Below are 20,470 nucleotides of genomic sequence, written 5' to 3' on the forward strand. Positions count from 1 at the left end.
GCACCATCTCCCATTTCCTATGGGCAGAATTTTTGGGTCGGTGGGCAGGTGCGATCGGCAGGCCCGGGATCGGCCGGGAAACGGACCACCGACTGCGATTTCGCGCTGGCTGGCCAATTGATGGTCAACCAGTGTGAAACGCACGCTGAGAAGCTCAGCGCTGCCGGGGTGGGGGGCGAGAAGAGGGCAGGTGCTGACATCAGAGCAGGCGCGGGCGAGGGCCGACAGAAAGCTCCATGAAGGCAGAGAGCTGTCTCAGGGAGCTGAAGACCTGAAAAGCATTAAATAAAGTCTTTAAAACCAGGAAAAAAAGATGTGCAACCATCACTATCAGACGCCTGAACATGTACGTGATAAAAATGCTGTCCTTAGATTTTTCTTTTTCTTTCATTTAGTAACAGGAAATGCATCCTGCCCTTGGATGAGGTTTCATGAAAAATGCAAAGTCCGCCTGGCCAATTCGCCCATCCGCCAACCATAAGGTTGGACGGACCACGAAAAGTCGGAGACAATTGCACCTTTAATTACCTCAATTGGCCTCTTAATTGTCGGCAGGCGTTCTTTTTGACTTTTGTGCCTGCCGACCGAAATAACGTGCAAGCGTGGGATTTTGCACGATTTCATGTCCAATCAGGCCGGGCGCGTACCCGCACGCCGAGCTAAAAATTCTGCCCTATGAGTGCAGCTTCCTGCTGGGGACGTAGACTCACAAAATTACCCCTATTGTGTCACATTTCCACTGTTTATTCCCTTTCCTCAGTCTCACCTTGGTTTCCTTATTGGGAAGAAACCTACTATGTAGTGCTGCAACAAAAGCACTGCTAAAATTTAAATCCTGAATTTCCTTGGGATGGGTGGAATATAATCCAAATAGGTGAAAACAGGTGTATACAAGAGACCCCAGTAAAGTTAAATCTTCACCCAGAGGAGCAAATTGTGGGAGTCTCATCTCCATGGTGCGGATGCGATAATTTTGTCCAGACTTTGGGAACTTGGAATATGAAAAAGAGACAGGACGGGAGGGTGGCATAAATTGCCGGAAATCAGCTTGTTCCTACCATTGCTGAACTGGGTACTGGCACCCAGTTGAGTGGAATTTCTTAATGAGGTCCAAAGGAGCATTACCCTCCCTTTGCCTTTTATTCCATGACATCTTTGTCACTTAATCTCTCCCACCCAGTATCCCAGGCCTTCCCTTTTGTTCTTCTCCCCCCTCCCTCCTTTCAACAGCATATAACCTACCACATTTCTACCCTCCTTCAGTTCTGAAGAAGAGTCATATTCGACTCGAAACATGAACTCTGTTTCTCTCTCCACAGCTGCTGCCAGACCTGCTGAGTATTCCAGCACTTTCTGTTTTTATTTCGGAGTTCGAGCCTCCACAGTACTTCTTTTTATTTTATCCAAAAGAGCATTGCGCATTAAGAACACTTTGAAAAATAATTGACTGGCCAAGTAAAATTGGACACCCGATAAAGGGGACTGATTTCAACTCCACAAGACATTGCAAGCCAGGCTGTCAGCTTTGCCCACATGCAGCTGGCATCCAAGATGTGTTGATACTAATCCTCGTACTTACCAGTTTTATGTAAATGACCTGGCCCAGAAGCCCCAGCAGGGTCAAGATCAGGGTCTAGATTTCTGTCCTGCCATTGTTACCACTACAGAGCAGGACATTCAGCCCCCACATCATCTTCTTAGTTCTTCTTTTCTACCGAGTACACTAACTCCTTGAAGAAGGTTAATCGGTTTGGTAGATATAAACTGCCTTCCATAAAGTCATGCTTTTTATTTCTCTAGGTTCTCATTATTCAGTTCTTCCGGATGCCTTCTAATATTTAGTTACTGCAGATGCCAGGCTTATTGGTCATTATTTTTCTTTTTTTATGGTTCTGTTTTATAATTGTTATGTTCCCTCTTCTCCAGTCCTCAGCATATATCACTGTTTCCAAATGAACCCTAAAATACCAGTCAGAAGATATCTGATTTAATTTGCCATGTTCATAAGTACCTTATTGTGCTGTCCTTCAGGGCTATCCATTTGTCTTGTTCTTAGTGTCAACCTTCCATGCATTACTTTTCATTCTTAATTTCAATTATGCTCTATGATATATTTTATTTTAGATCTTGGAAACATTACAGCAGAAAATGTCGGAAATCAGAGTTTTACCTTAAAATGGTTGGATCAGACCTTAGAATCATGTGGAAGCTATAATATTGAGCAATCACCTGGAGGTGGATCGTTTCTTTGTACTTTCAACTTCAGCAAAAACACCTGTAATTTTGTTGATTTAAGCCCAGGTCGAACTTATACACTGAATATTCACTTTATCGATAAAGACAACAAAACTCTAACACGTACTTTGAATGTTACTACAGGTAAGTTATAAAATAAAACCTAAATTGCCAAATTTCTAATGTTTCCAGGTTTAAGTGCCCCGGGTAGGTGGGAAGGGAGCAGGAGAGAGAGTGAGAGAGTTAACTGTTGGGAAATCCAGATATAAGGGTTTCCTTGTCAAATTTATCGGTAAGACATGAATTAAATTTTTTGAATCATATTCCCAGCTGTGATTAGCCATACAGTATTGAGACATGGCTGGTTGGCCAGTTTCAACTTTAGGCATCAAGGGTGGGGGGGACGAATATCAGAGGACATCAGGCTTTAGGGGATTGAACATCGGAGGGCATATCGCAGGATAAGCTGTCTAATCACAGATGGCTTGGCCAATCAAGGCAGTCGGATTTCCAACTTGGGGTGGTTTACAGGATAGCTGGGGGAAACACTTCTGCTCTGTATAAGATTGGAAGATCTTGGCCTACAAACCATGCTGAAAAGGCATGTTTCATCCAGCCGTTCCCACCTTCATTCAGATGTTGGATTTCCCAAAGCTTGGAAAACACAGGCCCCATGAATTAAATGTAAAACAGAGGTTAAATCTGAGGCAAACAGTCTCTGATATATTTTACCGATGAACCCGTCTCCAGAGAGCTACTTGTGGAGATGCCACTGGTGTAGGCAGCTCACGCAGCGGCTGTGTACCTCTGGATGTGAGCTACCCGGGCAGCACTGAGTCTGTGCCCAAAAATGGCCCCAGAAGAATTTCCACCATCCAATCAGGTTATCTGATGATTTCCGCAGCCAAGCAGGTGTGAAAAGTTACATTTCAAACAGTGGATTTTCACTCACTGGAAGCGAAGTTGCAGAGTCATAATACTTACCTGTTAATGAATGGACATTGTTCATTTACTGCTCAGTGATAAAGCAGTAATGAAACATTGTATAAGTCGAATATTCATATAGCTGAACTGCATGTGTTGTTGAACTTTCAGATTCAGATGAATGCAGCAATGGAGATAATCAGTGTGAGCAGATTTGCATTGAACGCAATAAGTTTGAAAACAGTCGAGGCTATGAATGCAAGTGCAGAACTGATTTTGAATTGGATTCAGATGGAAAAGGTTGCACAGGTAAGAGGAAAGCAACAGAATGATGCTTTTAGTCATTATATTTACCTTAGGCATGTATATTTTATTGGAACCATTTATCGATGATGATCATTCACACCCCATTCATTACATTTCCCGATTATTTAATGCTGTGATGTGACTACAGTACATCAATCTTCAGACTTGAAGCTTTTGATTGAACAATCACAATTTATTTTGTTTTGGAGTTAATTTTCAGCCACTGAGAAGTAGGCAGAAAGGGGCACACAGACACAAGACTACATCTGAGTGAGATGTAGATTGAGTGAGGAGTTGGGATTTTGGTTCAGGTGGGAATTTGGTGTAGAGGGGGAAAGAGGTGCTCCTTTTCCTACTTCTTTTTATCCTCCAATGGATGGTGAGTTTCCTTCCTTGTCTCCAAACTAGGTGAGTGCAACTTTCTAGTACTTTAGCTGTGTAAATTATTAATTAACTGACTAATTAAATAAACAAGGGTGGACAGAAATGGCAGGGTTGGTGGTGTGCTATGACTGCAGCATGCACTGCCAGCTCAGACAACCATATCTGCAGAAGGTGTCTGTAGCTTAGGCAACTTCAACTCCGAGTTGCTGAGCTGGAGTCTGAGTTGCGGGCACTGGGGGGCATCAGGAAGGGGGAGAGTTACCTGGACACTTTGTTCCAGGAGGCAGTCACTCCCCTTAGGTGAGGCAGAACTTTAGAGTTGGTCAATGGTCAAGGACAGGAGGATGTGACTGCAAGTCAGGCAATAAATAAGGGGAACCAGCATGTTGTGATGAAGCAACTTCAGCCCCTGACTTTGTCCAACAGGTATGAGGTGCTTGCTTCCCCTGTGGATGAGGAGAAGGACTGCAAGGTTGATGAGTGGACTGATCTTGGCACAATAGCGAAGAATGTTGTTCAAGTGGGGGAAGTGAAGAAGAATGTGAATGAAGTGAATGAAGAATAGTGATAGGACACATCATAGTCAGGGGGATAGATACTTTTCACTGCAGTTGAGAGCGAGAGTCCAGATGGCTGTGTTGCCTGCCAGGGTTCAGGATGTCTGCTCAGGACTGGAGAGGAACTTGCAGTGGGAGGGGGAGGATCCAGTGGTCATGGTCCATGTAGGCACCAGCGACATAGGTAAGAGCTGGAAAGAGGCTCTGCATAGAGAGTACGAGGAGCTAGGCATTAAGTTAAAAAACAGAACCTAAAAGACAATCATCCCTGCATTATTACCTGAGCCATGTGTAAATTGCATTTGGTAAATAAAATTAGAGAGATGAATGCATGGCTCAAACACTGGTGTGGGAGAAGTGGGTTTCAGTTCATGGGGCACTGGCACCAGTATGGGGGAAAGTAGGGGGTGTACCGTTGGCTTGGTCTACACCTGAACAGTGCTGGGACCAATGTTCCAGCGAGCTGCATAACCAGGGAAGTAGAGAGGGTTTTTAAGTAAATAGTGGGGCCAAGGAATCAAATTTGGGAAGATGTGGTAAACCAAAGAGGAGGGACAAGGCAAGAGAGAAACATATTAATGTGGGAAATGATAAACAGACCATGACAGGAAGGGACAGAAAGTACAAATCTAAGAGTAACTCAGCAGATAAGACTATAAGTTACAAAAATAATGGAAGGACAAAACTAGAGGCTCTGTATCTAAATGCACGTAGCATAAGAAACAAAACAGATGAAATAACAGTGCAAATAGAAATAAAGAAGTACAATCTGATCGCCATCACAGAGACATGGCTGCAAGGTGACATAAATTGGGACCTGAATATTGAAGGGTGCATGACATTTAGGAAGGACAGGAAGCTAGGAAAAGGCCGAGGGGTGACTCTGTTAATTAATGATGATATAAGCACAACAGAGAGGGACAACCTAAATTTAAGAAACCAGGATGTAAAGAAGTTTGCATAGAGATGAGAAATGATAAAGGCAAGAAGTAATTTGTGGGTGTGGTGTGCAGGCCCCTTAACGGTAACCACATGGTAGGATGGGGTATAAGGGAAGAAATAATGGGAGCTCGTCAGAATGGTGCGGTGATAATCATGGGGGATTTTAGTTAACATATAGACTGGAAAAATCAGATGGCCAAAGGTAACCTAGATGAGGAATTTATAGAATGTTTTCGGGTAGTTTCTTAGAACAGCATGTTCTGGTGCCAACCAGAGAGCAGGCTATACTAGACCTGGTATTGTGCAACGAGATAGGATTAATTAATGACCTCATAGTGAAGGTGCCCTTAGGTAAGGGTGATCATAATGTGATTGAATTTTACATTCAGTTTGAGGGAGGGAAGAATGGATCTAAGACTAGTATTTTAAACTTAAATAAGGGCAATTAAGGGGACGTGAAAGTAGAGCTAGCTAAAGTGAGCTGGTAAACTAGATTAAGGGATAGGTCAATAGAGGTGCAGTGACAGACATTTAAGGGGATATTTCAGAATACTCAGGATAGATACATTCCAATGAGAAAGAAAAATTCCAAGGGGAGGACCCATCATCCGTGGTTAACTAAAAAAGTTAAAGAAACTTAAAGAAAAAGCATCTGATTGTGCAATAGTGGGTGGCAGGACAGAACATTGGACAGAATATAAAAAACAGCAAAGAAGGACTAAAGGATTCATAAGGAGGGGAAAATTAGAGTATGAGAAAGCTAGCTAGAAGTATAAAGGCCGATAGCAAGAGTTTCTGTAGACATTTAAAAAAGAAAAATTAACAAAGTGAGCATTGGTCCTATAGAAAATGAGCCTGGGGAATTAATAATGGTAAATAAGGAGAAGGCAGATGCATTGAACACATATTTTGCATCAATCTTCATTATAGAGGATACAAGTAACACCCAGAAATAGCTGTAAATCAGGAAATGGAAGATAGGGAGGAATGCAAGAAAATTACAATCACCAGAGAATTGGTACTGAACAAATTATTGGAATTGTGGGCTAACATGTCCCCGGGCCCTGATGGACTTCATCTTAGGGTCTTGAAAGAAGCGGCTAGTGAGATAGTTAATGCGTTGGTTTTAATTTCCCAAAATTCCCTAGATTTGGCGAAGGTTTCATTAAGTTGGAAAATAACAAATATAACAACTTTATTCATAAAGGGAGGAAGACAGAAAGCAGGAATCTGCAGGCCAGTTAGCTTAATATCTGTCATAGGGAAAATGTTAGAAGCTATCATTAAAGATATTAAAGCAGGGCACTTAGAAAAATTCCAGTTAGTCAGGTAGAGTCAACATGGTTTTGTGAATGGAAAATCATGCTTAACCAAGTTATTGGGGTTCTTTGAAGAAGTAACATGTGTTGTGGATAAAGGGGAACCTGTGGATGTACTGTACTTAGATTTCCAGAAGGCAGTTGATAAGGTGCCACATCAAAGGCTTTGCGGAAAATAAAAGCTCATGGTGTAGAGGGTAACATATTGGTATGGATGGAAGATTGGCTAGCTAACAGGAAACAAAGAGTAAGCATAAATGGCTAATTTTCTGATTGGCAAGATATAACGAGTGGTGTGCCGCAGGGATCCAAGCTGGGGTCTCAATTTTTTACAATTTATATAAATTACTTGGATGGAGAGACCGAAGGCATGGTTGCTAAATTTGCTGATGACACAAAGACGGGTAGGAAAGTAAGTTATGAAGAGGACATAAGGACGCTACAAAGGGATATAGGTAGGTTAAGTGAGTGGGCAAAGATCTTGAAAATGGAGTATAATGTGGGAAAATGTGAAATTGTCCATTTTGGCAGGAAGAATAAAAAAGAAGCGTATTATCTAAATGATGAGAGATTGCAGAACTCTGAGATGCAGTGGGATCTGGGTGTCCTAGTGCATGAATCACAAAAGGTTAGTATGCAGGTACAGCAAGTAATTAGGAAAGTTAATATAACGTTATCTTTTATTGGAAGGGGAAGTGGATACAAAAGTTGTGAGATTATGCTTCAGTCGTACAGGGCATTGGTGAGATCACGTATGGAGTACTGTGTACAGTATTTGTCTCCATATTTAAGGAAGGATCTGCTGGAAGCAGCTCAAAGAAAGTTTACTAGACTAATACCTAGAATGGGCAGGTTGGCTTATGAGGAAAGGTTGAACAGGCTAAGCTTGTATCCACTGGAGTTTAGAAGAGTAAGAGGCGACTTGATTGAAACATAAAATCCTGAGGGGTCTTGACAGGGTGAATGTGGAATGGGTGTTTCCTCTTGTGGGAGAATATAGAACTCAGGGTCCCTGTTTAAAAATGTGTCACCCATTTAAGACAGAGATGAGAATATTTTTTCTCTCAGAGTGTTATAAGTCTGTGGAATTCTCTTCCTCAAAAGAAGGTGGAAGCAGAGTCTTTGAATATCTTTAAGGCAAAAGTGGATAGATTTTTGATAAGCAAGGGGGTGAAAGTTATTGGGGGTAGGTAGGAATTTGGAATTGAGGTTACAATCAGAATAGTCATGATCTTATTGAACGGTGGAGCAAGTTCAAGGGGTCGAGTAACCTACTCCTGCTCCTAATTTGTATATTCGTTTGTTTGTATGTACTGAATAGGAAAACAAATTTTAAGAAGATTTTCTACAAGGTTGAAATATTTACTTGAATATATAATTTTCAATATGCCAAAACTTCAAAACTAGCTAACATTTTAGAAATGACTTGGTGATATTAGTGATAAAATATTTCGTCCATTCCTGATATGTTCCATAATGGGAATAAACATCAAGAGAGAAGAAAAACAGGCTGGCAATTCACCGACATCCTGCACTATTAACGCAATCAGATTTCCACCAATATCAGTTCACTATTTTGTTGCTTTTTAATATTGGAGCTGAGAATTTTGTTTCAGTAGAACTGGGGAATGCCTTAGAGGGCATGATGGGTTCCTACCTTCAGTACCATGGGGCGAAATTTTTAGCTTGGCAGGCGGGCGTGCACTCGACCTGCTCTAGCATAAAATGATGCACGTTGATGTTGGGCGAGTGTCCCGACGTCAACGCTCAGTAGCGTGATATTTCATATGGTGGGCACGCACCGGAGTCAGCAGCATGCCCGCTACCAATTAAAAGGCCTGTTAGGGCCATTAAATTTGTCGCTGCCCGTCCAACCTTATGGAATTAATTAATTATTAATTAATTAATAACATGTCCCTGCTCATAGCCACATGAGGGGACATGTTTTATTACATTTTTTTTTTGAAAATGCGTCAATTCCCTGAAGCAGCTCTGTGCCTCAGGGAGATTATGAAGCATGAACTCGTGCTCATGTGCAAAGGTTGCACTCGCCCCACTCTCACTACCCCCCACACCCGCATAGGGAGCGCTGAGTGCTTCCGCTCGCATTTCACGCTGCGCAGGCCTCAATTGGCCCACCAGCGTGGAATCGCTTTCCGGCCTCAATCGCGGGTAGTGGACAGCTTCCCGACTGCCCCCGGCCAAGCCCACCCAACAGGGGAAAGATTCTGCCCATGGTGTAGGTGTGCTGGTGGCACTGTGCTGTGATTATAAGTTTGATAAATAAATGTTTTTTTTTGGAATCAGACATCAAAGTGTTTAGGTTTTTGTTCCATTTAAATTTAACACATAATGCCAGTGACAATCCTTGCATCCAGCATTGCTATGGTGCAAAACTCAGAAAGTGTACAGGATTTCCGTATTCAAACAATACGCCCGCCCCAATATTTATATTGTTCACTTCTCAATCACGTTTAGTGGCAAATCCCTGAATAGTGGGACAAGAACCTTTATACCATGGAGCTTATGTGGAAAATCCAAGTTTCCATGTTTGAGATATTAGTGTAACAGAATTACTGAGCCTGAGAATGTGATGGTGTTAAATTAATAAACACAATTAAACAAAATAGCTTTCAAAAAATCAGTGAAGGTTAAGAAATTATGTTATTGCTTATCAACTATAATATTAAAAACAAGCATTACTCTATTCAATTCAAGGAGTTTATCTATTTATATCTACATTATGATTGCAAACTTTGAAACAAAAACATCATGAATGCATGGAAGGTGTTATTCTAATAGGGAACAAAAATGGAGTGAACCTTTTAACAATTTCTTCTGTGTCTGTCATTACAGCTATTGACAGTTGCGAACTCAGCTGCACAAATTCAGAATGTTTTATTAGCACATCCTCTAATCAACCTACATGCCAGTGTAATAAAGGATACACTTCGAGTGAACCAGGCACAGTCTGCAGAGGTGAGATATTATGAATACTACTTTTACTTATTTTAAATATATAAGGCATGAAATGGAATGGCGATACCAAAGCTTTCGTGCAGTGCACTGTGCTGCTGGCTGCTTCTGGCACTGCAGTGTTGTGTGAGGAGAAGGCCACATGTAGGAACATGCCCTATGTGTAGGACAGGGCTTTAATCAATGCTATTCTGCCGTCACACAGTCCAACTGGTTTATGTGACGCCAGGATGCCAAATTTCCACCATAAGGGTCCAGGTCACAAATTCGTAGATCACTCTGAAAACAATAAGCATTCTACTGCAAAATGGATCTTGCACAAGTGTTCTTTAAAGGACCAGGTACTCAGTTTGCAGATAAAGCGACTTTCAGAAACCTTTTCTATTGCAAAGGTTCTGGAAGTGCTCTGGAGTGTTTCTGGAGGTGCAATAGTAAGTTAGTGGATATGCCAAGGAGTGTTGCTGCATCCTCATAGGGAGGGCAGAGGAATAGATGACCTGCCCACACAAAAGCAGTATAAGACCAGCAGTGGCAGCGCCTCTGGATTTTCAACATAAGGAGATGGACAAGGAGAGGGCAAGCTCTGCATCTTGATCACTGCCATGTTGAAGCTATGGTCCTTGACAGTGACAAGAGGCTGCCAGGTAGGCCAGCCAATGTACCCAGCATCGCAGTTGTGCATGTCCATCAGCACGCTCCTATACATTACTCCATCCAAGCCCTCATTTGAGTCCTCTGCAACAGAACTTGTCTGCGATCGTCCTCTCCATCCTTTCCCCCGGTCTGGTTGCAGCCCATTCATTCTCATGTGACTCACCAGGTGCTGATCTCAATGCTATACAAGCATCTAAGGAAAGTGCAGTGTCAGTTTCTGAGCTAGTGGCTGCAAGTGTCAGATCAGATTTTGGTGGCCTTGTCATCAGTGCTAAACATGGCCTCTTTCTCTTCCTCCATGGGCTGCTGTTTTTGGGCAGGTGGCAGCCCTTGGGTGTCTAAATGCATGAACTTAGAAGGAAAAGATTGATGTGAGCGAATGGAGCTGGATGGGAAGCAAGAGGTCCTTGGTCACATCATCAATAGATTGTTCATCATGCCAATAGCAGAATGAATGTCTGCTGGGAGTCGAGAAGGGGCATAAGGGAGGACCATGTCATTATCCTCAATGTTCTGAGCAACTCAGATGTCACTGGCTCAGTTGCAGCTGACCTGATGATACAGAAAATCATCTCCTAGGGTTCAGGAGATGCAGGTGTCCTTGACCTCCACCTGTTCAATTCTCCTCCCTTCTGTTGTGTATCACTTTGTTCTGCAACAGGAGGGCAGAATATCAGCAATTGGAACATTGTATTTGGGTGATGTGACTGCCACAGTTGAACAGCTATAGGCATATGGAGTCTGTGAGGAGTGGCTGGGAGGCTGGCAGCATTGGAAGGTGCTAGAAAGAAAGGTAGAATGTCTGGATGTTAGGTGTGAGTTCTGAGTGCCAGGGACTGGTGCTAGAAAATCGATGGGGGTGCAGTGAATTGAGCAGCATGACGGGTTGGTGGTGTGTTGGATAGGAGATGTCATATGATGATGTGTTCACTGACCTTGACCACCTGTGAAAGGTTATTAGACTTTTAGTGGCACTGCTGTAAGTTCCTCAGATCCAGACTCTAGTTGACCTCTGTGGCCACCAGCACCTCCTTTCTGAGAGAGATCCTGCAGGGCTCCCTGCCCCTGTCCCCAATCACAAAACCATATGATCTCTCCTGTCCATCTCCATCACTAATGCCTCCGGCATCGCATTCGCCACCTGGAATCCTTTCTCTTCCCTGGTGTTCACTTTGCCATCTTTTAAATTACAGCAATATTTTTCACTGTTGCTTCTCTTTAGGAGGGACAGCCTACTTTTAAGAAGAACAGGCTGGCTGCGTCCCATGGTACTCCCCACCCACACACACACACACACACACACACCCCGCCCCCCCCCGCCCCCCCACCGCCGGCCATGCTGAGTGCAGAGACAGCTAGCAGCATTAGGAAGAAGACATTAGCATGGGACCCACCTGGCCAGATGCTGCAACCATGAAGATAAGGTGGATGCACCAAATTTGCATGCTGTCCAACTCAATTTGAGTGGGCGTTGGCAAGTTACGAATTGCGACCCAATTTCTAGCCCATAAATATGTTGTGGTACAAAACATATATTTCTGGGTCTGTATAACATTGTGTTTGCAATTTTCTGTCTGTGGCACTATGCAAAAGAGCCTGAATAATAGACTAGAATAATGGAAGTCACTGATTTTGGGAAAGCTAGAAGTTTGGTAAATTTTGTTGCCCTAGTGTCTTTGACAGCCACTAAGTGTGTTGCACTTACGTTACGGTTATAAATAACTAGTTCATGGTTCATAGTAATATCTTAGATGGAATTCTTAGTCCTGGTAAGATTAAAGTTTAACTGTAGAAAATGGGATAAATGCAACTAGGCAGCTTGAAGACTATTACACTTAAAAGGTTGGGGCCATGTTGACTTATGGGGTTAACGGCTAGAAAGGTAAGATCATAAAACAGCAGGCGGAGAATTGGAGACGAGGGCCAGGATTTTGCAGGAGGGAGCTGCCGCGGGCGAGGCAGCGCCCGAGACAGAAGTCCATTGACTTGCGGCGGGTCCGGAAGATCCAGGTGGTGGGCGGGTGCAGAAAATCCCGCCCGAGGTGTCTACAGAGAGTAGTTTTGTTTGAGGAGTTAAAGCTACTATTAATTTAAAGACATTCATTGAGCCCTGGAAAGCCAGTTCGTCATGGAAATGGGTGGAGCTTAAACAGCTCCAGGGTTCTAATTCATCTGTGCGTTTGCTGGTGGAGTAAGCATTCTGCAGCAGGGAAAAGGGCCAAACCAAGAAGGTGCCCAGGCAGCAAAAATGTCGCAGTTAACTGGCTCTGTGCATGATTAAGAAGACCAAATTCACAGGGTTCAAGATAGATTGGTGGTTTGAGATGACATATGAAAAATATTGGTCCAAAAATTACTGGAAAGCTATGCATCCCCTCTCATAATTAGTGCCTAAAAAACAGCAATTTGTGGTGAGTTATCAGTTTGTATTTCCAGTAATTTTTCTCTCCACTGGCTGGCTTAGTAATCATGCCAGCCTGTGCAATGACATGGAGAATCAATGTGTACTAAACATAAATTACATGAGAGAAAAGGCGCTCATATTTTATCTAACAAAGGAGGAAAGTAAATGTGCAATAGCTGTGCTAAAGCTGAAAAAAATTATTTTTATCTACCTCTGGCAAAATAAAAGTAAAATGGTGATAATGAATAATTGCGCTCTTCTTTTTTACCTAATATTTCATACAAATTACTGTAACAAGAAACAACAATATTTTTCCTTTTTATTTCACTAAATTATAAATTGGACTTTTATATGAATGAACATCTAATATTTATCTGAATACAAGAATTTTGTAAAGCAATCTCACTCCATGCTGTAAATAGCTGCCAAATGGTATTCTTTCTCTCTTTACACAGATACCAATGAATGTAATTCACAATTAAATAATTGTGACCAAACTTGTCAAAATACTCTTGGTAGTTTTACATGTTCATGTCAACCTGGTTATCTATTGGATCAAGGAGACAAAGGAAGTTGCCATGGTGAGTCTGAATTTCACTAAAATAGATAGAAAGGACAAACATCACATAACAATTTATGAGATATCAAAACTGAAGGATTCTTAGGAATCAGAAAACAAGGTAGGATGATTTTCTTGCCAATTATTCAATTAGGAGAATAACATCACTTTATCCTTATTTTCTCATATAAAATAGGCTTGGATACAGGATTGATTGAGTTGCTTCTCATCCGCCTCTCGGGTCTATTGCTTAAAAGAAGCAGAACCTTGGTTTACAGAAGCAATTGTTAAATCTTAATGAGAGTATCTCTCTAATGAGAGTGCACTAGTATTTTTTTCACTTGTATGTCCCAAATGACTGTGTTTTAATGATCATTAATAATTAGGGAAGATATGTCGATTTTATATCATTTTTAATACTTCCCATTCTGTGGGAATATATAACTCTAAATATCTAACTAAAGTTTTAAAATGCTGTATATTTTCACCAACCATTTCAGAATTGCATTAACATCCATTTGTTATGTATCTACAAGTTAATAAATAATTCTTATTCTGATTAACTATCATGAGTGCAGGAGCACAATTATCTTGACCAATACAATGAAGATCAATATGTTAAAATGCTATAGAAATACCTAAAATGTTACATGAATTTAAAGTAAAAAGTCTTTATTAGTAATTATGATGCAAAAATGTCGAGGTCTCTTTAGAAATACTATTTATATTTGATTAATGCCAGTTGCAACTAAAATCCATTACACTGTCAATTAGCATGGGCTGACCAGAAATTCCTCCACATATTACATGCATTCCACAGGTAAAGTCATGTATCAGATAATGGTAGCTCATAATTATATCAACAAGGTAACTCTAAAATCACATTCCATAAAAATAATATAGAAATCCTTTATCATAGATCTTTACTTCTTTATTAGTACTTAGCAAAGTTAGACTTCCCAAATTGGCACTCGCACAGGAATAACTAGTATATCTTTTCCTACTATAAGCAAGAATAGAATTGCCTAGCCATAACTATTGTTCATGGGATTGGCTTACTTTTAGAGTTCATTTTCTAGTAGATGCAACTTAAATATGACATATGATACTTTAGTTTAAGTAATATCACCAAAAAATGTTAAATGATGTGCATATAAACATTGTTCATGTACAGAAAAGGTTGGCATAATTTATGGAAAGTTTATGAATTTGGGATCTTAGTGTCAGTCCATAATGAAACTTATTCCTCAATCAGAGCATGCTTTGTGACAGTTTTTTTTAACTGGGTTATATTATGAAATATTATAGTGAAATATTATTTTTGTTTTGTTATTTATGAAATCTCAAACAAATACTTTGAATATTCCCTAAAGCAAGTTTTTTTGTCATTTTAGTATTGATCAATGTAAAAGCTCTCCCTGTGTCAATGGAGAATGTCTTAATGCTGATACTGATTATTTATTGAACTTATATATGAATGAAGTTCCAATATTTATCTGAATACAAGAATCTTATAAAGCAAGCTTACTCTATTTGGTAAACAGGTGTCAAATTGTATTCATTCTTTCTCTCTTTACACAGATATCAATGAATGTGATTCACAATTAAACAATTGTAACCAAACTTGTCAAAATACTCTTGGTAGTTATAAATGTTCATGTCAACCTGGTTATCTATTGGATGAAGGAGACAAAGGAAGTTGCCATGGTGAGTCTGAATTTCACAAAAATGTATAGAAAAAACAAACATTGCATAATAATTTGTGAAAGACAATAAATTGTTTTGATATCAGAACTGAAGGATGTAGTTGTTGAACTGATTGTTGAACTGAATTGTTGAAATGAAGACAGTGTGATAAAGGTTAGTTTATGCACAGTAGGAAACAAGAATAAAGTGCCATTAGTTTGTCAAGTCCTTACATTCAACACTTCAATGTATGATTTCTCTAATTAAACTTTGTTTAACCTCCCTCACACTAGGGAGTTGAATATTCATGTATAAACCTTCCAGGAAACCAAAAACTTAAAATAACAAAGCAAAACCTCCATTATATCAATGTAACCTCAACTTGTATTTTTCAGTTCCACATAATATTTGATCATGACGTTTTTATATACCCTTATTGGGCAGAATTTCCCATGCCCACTGGAATTGGGCATGTTTAGCAGTGTGAATGGACAATATGGCGAGAAGGCCAAAAATTGGTTTCATGGCGTTGTGAAACCAATTTACAATCGTCCGCTCTGCCTGTCATTGGCGGGCCGCGTTTCCCACCTTCAGACATCGGGACATCATTGTAATACATCTGCATATCATAAGCCCAGCTCGCCGGAATCACCCCCCCCTATGCTGGATCATCCGATCACGCCAATGTGTTTCACAACTGTATATAAGCAACATATACCTGGCGAGCTGCACTTTGCTTGGGACTTCAAGGTTTGTTTGCCTACCTTGCTTTGGGCAGCACTCACAGTCATCAGCGCCAGGCTTCGCAGGCAGCACCATATCACTTTTAGGGGATCACATGGACAGGTCTCTACCTACCAAACCAGCCATAAGATGGGGATGGCTTTTCAATGGCTACTGGACTAGGGTTTGCTTGGGTAAGGGGAAGAAGTGGCCTCAGGCAAGGAAAGAGGCTGCAGGGAGAGGGCTGTACAGGGGAAGAAGGTGTCTCCCAGGGTGTGTCTGGGGGCACAAGTTGATCTGCGTAAGTGGCCTCAGATGGTGAGGGTTAAGGAGGCAGTCTTCAGAGGAGATGAGGCCAGATGGAGATGTGAAGGTGTGTGTGTGTAAGAGAGTGAGTGGTAATATTCCTTGAGCTGGCAGTGAATGAGATGCCAGTGCATGTGTGATGGGCTTGAGTGTGTGAGTTTAGAGTGATGAGACGGTTGCTTTACCCTGGCGGCATGGACAAGATCATTCACCCTCCATCTGCCTTGGATGGCCAACATCTTCTGTGTAGCATTGGCACTGATCACCACTGCCATCGCCTACCAAGCTGGAGTAGTAATGTTGCTGCCCCTCCTGCGGCTAGAGCAGGGTTAGAGGGCCTCCATGGCATCCAAAAGGCGCTTGAGGGATGTATCACTAACCCGAGTGTGTTGCAGTCTTCTTGCCTTTTGGGGCCATGTTTTCTTTGCAGCAGTCCTGGTCTGGAAGCACTGAGAGGTGTGCACGCGGCTGCACTTTAAACATGGCGCCCAGCGTGATGAAGCAGCAAGGTGACGGCATGGTGGGCAAATCGAAACTCGCCTGTCGTAGAAATGGTGTGTTTCCAAGGAATGCATGATTAATGAGGTGGGATTGGAACTTTTTTTTATTCATTCATGGGATGTGAGCTTCATTGGCTGGGCCAGCATTTATTGCCCCTCCCTAATTGCCCTTGAGAAGGTGGTGGTGAGCTTCCTTTTTGAACCGCTGCAGATTATGTGGTGTAGGTACACCCACAGTGCTGTTAGGAAGTGACTTCCAAGGTTTTGATCCAGTGACAGGGAAGGAACAGCGATATATTTCCAAGTCAGGATGGTAAGTGAATTGGAGGGGAGCTTCCAGATGGTGGTGTTCCCGTCTATCTGCTGCCTTTGTCCTTCTAGATGGTACTGGTTGTAGGTTTGAAAGGTGCTGTCGAAGGAGCCTTGATGAATTCCTGCAGTGCATCTTGTAGATGGTACAGACTGCTGCTACTGTGCATTGGTAGTGGAGGGAGTGAATGTTTGTGGATGTGGTGCCAATCAAGCAGGCTGCTTTGTCCTGGACGATGTCCAGCTTCTTGAGTGTTGTGGCAGCTGTGCTCATCCATGCAAGTGGAGAGTATTCCATCACACTCCTGACTTGTGCCTTGGAAATGGTGAACAGGCTTTGGGGAGTCAGGAGGTAGGTTATTCGTCACACTATTCCTAGCCTCTGACCTGCTCTTGTAGCCACAGTATTTATATGGCTGGTCCAGTTCAATTTATGGTCAATGGTAAACCCCAGGATGTTGATAGTGGGCGATTCAGTGATGGTAATGCTATTGACCATCAAGGAGCGATGGTTAGATTCTCTCTTGTTGTAGATGGTCATTGCCTGATACTTGTATGGCACAAATGTTACTTGCCACTTGACAGCCCAAGCCTGGATATTGTCCAGGTCTTGCTGCATTTGAACATGGACTGCTTCAGTATCTGAGGAGTTGAATGGTGTTGAACATTGTGCAATCATCAGTGAACATCCCCACTTCTGACCTTATGATGGATGGAAGGTCATTGATGAAGCAGCTGAAGATGGTTGGGCCGAGGGCACTACCCTGAGGAACTCCTGTGATATCCTGGAGCTGAGATGACTGACCTCCAACAACCACAACCATCTTCCTTTGTGCTAGGTATGACTCCAACTAGCGGAGAGTTTCCTCCCCCGATTTCCCATTGACTCCAGTTTTGCTAGGGATCCCTGATCAGTCAAATGCTGTCTTGATGTCAAGGGCAATCACTCTCACTCACCTCGGGAGTTCAGCTCTTTTGAACCAAGGCTGTAATGAGGTCAGGAGCTGAGTGGCCCTGGCAGAACCCAAACTGGGCGTCAGTGAGTAGGTTATTGCTAGGCCATTTCAGAGGGTATTTAAGTGTCAACTACATTGCTGTGGGTCTGGAGTCACATGTAGGCCAGACCAGGTAAGGATGACAGATTTCCTCCTCAAAAGGGGCATTAGTGAACCAGATGGATTTTTAAACAATTGACAATGGCTTTGTGGTCATCATTAGGCTTTTAATTCCAGATATTTATTGAATTCAAATTCCATATATGCTGTGGTAGGATTCAAACCCAGTCCTCAGAGCATTACCCTGGGTCTCTGGATTACTATTCTAGTGACAACACAACTATGCCATCGCCTCCCCCACGATGATACAAGATAATGGTACAGCGTGAAAGCCGCCATTGCAGCCAATGAGTAAAACATCCTTTTTCCAGCCCGCTACCGCACTTAGTGCAAATCTGGGATGATTCCGCCCATTGTTTAAAACTCAAGACAACACAAAAGATACAGATTATGCAAATTATGTCCCATTTACTTTAGAATAAAATTATGACTCATCAGCTTTCTTCAGTAAGCATTTCAAGTTTACAGGAACATTACACCTTTAATCCAGGGTCTGTGTAAGTCATTTCAGTCAGAGTAGTAGCAGGGTTGCAATGACTTATTTCAGCATTATGTGGAAGGGCAAAGTTCGCTGGAGTTCCTGTTCTTGGTCACTCTCTAGCAATATCTGTTGGAAGTATGTATTTCCATTTGTATGGATGTCAGTTGAGGACAAGATTAGTTTTTATTCTGATATCATGTTTTTTCCTCGTCTCCTGGAGTCAAGTATCTTACCAACAACAAGCCTCACATGTGAATAGGCACACAGACTTTGTGCTGGAGTGATCAGTGCCCATATCACAGCATTTTTAAAAATTCATTAGGAGCAGGGAAAAAACAGAAGTTGAAAATGAGGAAATTTTGGTTCAAAATTGTCACTACATTTTTCATATGTTGGCATTTCCCCCCAGATATCAATGAGTGCTTGTCAAGTCCATGCAACGGGAAAGGTTCTTGCATCAACACACAGGGTTCCTTTCATTGCAAATGTGTAACTGGCTGGACTGGGAAAACATGTTCAGAAGGTAAGATATTCCATTAAGGAGACTGTATATCAACTGCAGATTTTCACTTTTTATCACTGCCTCAGAATAGAGTTTTGGTAATCAGAATTTTGAAGAAGCGTTTTGAAATATCTGCTAAAGATAACTTTTAACAATCTTAATGCAATCTTTAACTATGCAAAAAACTCTGGTTGCCTGGACTGTTCTTTCATTATGATATTTGTGGAAGAAAATTACAAATTATTGCACTGTAATTATATAAAATGTCAATTATAAATATTGCCTAACTCAGCAGACTTCAGGTCAGCGCTGAGTCATTGGTGCATTATTATTAGCACCTGCCCAACATCCTGATCCTGACTTATTTTGTGGGGTCACTTTTACTTGATGTTGTTGACTTTCCAGTCAACTTTGGGCCTGGCATTAGAAGCTGCTCAAAGCAATAGATGGATAAAATTTAAAGTTCGTGGCCACTTTAATTCAAGTAGCTGCTCATGTGGGGATAAAATTTTCTTTTGCGAATGCCTCTATTATTTGCTTCTCACTCTCCAGGTGACCCCTTTCCTTCCTGATTGCTTTCCTCTAATTATAATGTTTCTTTTCAATCAATTTAAAACTTAAGTATCCACTCAATTAATATTTTGGCATGTAAAGAATTTAATTTACATAACATGTAAAAATAGCATTTTATTGAGTCAATTTATAATCACATGAAGAACAGGTTTTTATTTTTAAATAGTAATGGAGTCGCTACATGGACACTAATTGTGACTTGTTTTTAGATGTAAATGAATGTTTGGCTAATCCATGTATGAATGGAACATGTTTGAACACACGAGGAAGTTACCAATGCCAATGTTACGGGGGCTTTACAGGACGAAACTGTGAAACTGGTATGCAGTACATTCTGAATTTCTTTGTGAAGTCGAAAAGAATTGTTTTAAGGACCATGGCCGAAATTTTACAGCCCCTCATGCCAGCTGGATCAGAAGATCCCGCCAATGTGAACGGCGATTTCAATGGCTCGCCAGCCCCGCTACAGGGGAGCCCACCGCGGGGGTGGGTGGGGGGTGGGGGGTGGGGGGGGGCTGGAAAATTCCAGCCCGTGATTCAAGATCCTGCCACATTACAAGTATGCTTAGAGTTTAAACTGTTATGCGTCCAGCTTTTGGGAACAATCTGATCCACAATCAAACAAAATGATCTGTACCTGAGATCCACATACAAACATATCAACCTATTTAAACATTTGAACAAGTTATAATTACGCTCCTTTTACTGTATTTAATTTTAGTGTCTTTTTCTATTTATGCAGGAACAAAACATATGAAGTTATTTCAGTAGTGAATATTTTTATGTGTATTTTATTTTGTTTACCTTATCAGATATTGATGAATGCTCCAGCAACCCGTGCAAGAACAAAGCCACCTGCAGAGATTCCACAAATGCCTTTGTCTGCGACTGTTTACATGGATATACTGGTGGACTCTGTCAAAATAGTGCGTTGTATATCAATTTTCTGTTTAGTGAACTAGACAAACAGTTCATTATCATACAATGAGAGATGAATAATACTTCACTCTACGAT

General features: G+C 41.5%; 1 protein-coding gene across 1 annotated transcript in view; it reads left to right on the plus strand.

The window, feature by feature from the left end:
- The window catches only part of LOC144694267 (uncharacterized), a 134,866-nt gene that overhangs the window by 33,657 nt on the left and 80,739 nt on the right, over positions 1-20,470 (plus strand). Inside the window, exons 12-19 of the mRNA XM_078564609.1 lie at positions 2,125-2,379; positions 3,331-3,468; positions 9,524-9,646; positions 13,157-13,282; positions 14,842-14,967; positions 18,790-18,903; positions 19,665-19,775; positions 20,268-20,381. Of these exons, the coding sequence (XP_078420735.1) occupies positions 2,125-2,379; positions 3,331-3,468; positions 9,524-9,646; positions 13,157-13,282; positions 14,842-14,967; positions 18,790-18,903; positions 19,665-19,775; positions 20,268-20,381 (1,107 nt within the window). The remainder of the gene's footprint in view (positions 1-2,124; positions 2,380-3,330; positions 3,469-9,523; positions 9,647-13,156; positions 13,283-14,841; positions 14,968-18,789; positions 18,904-19,664; positions 19,776-20,267; positions 20,382-20,470) is intronic.

The sequence above is a fragment of the Cetorhinus maximus genome, chromosome 19 (genome assembly GCF_964194155.1).
Source record: "Cetorhinus maximus chromosome 19, sCetMax3.hap1.1, whole genome shotgun sequence".
Lineage (NCBI taxonomy): Eukaryota > Metazoa > Chordata > Chondrichthyes > Lamniformes > Cetorhinidae > Cetorhinus > Cetorhinus maximus.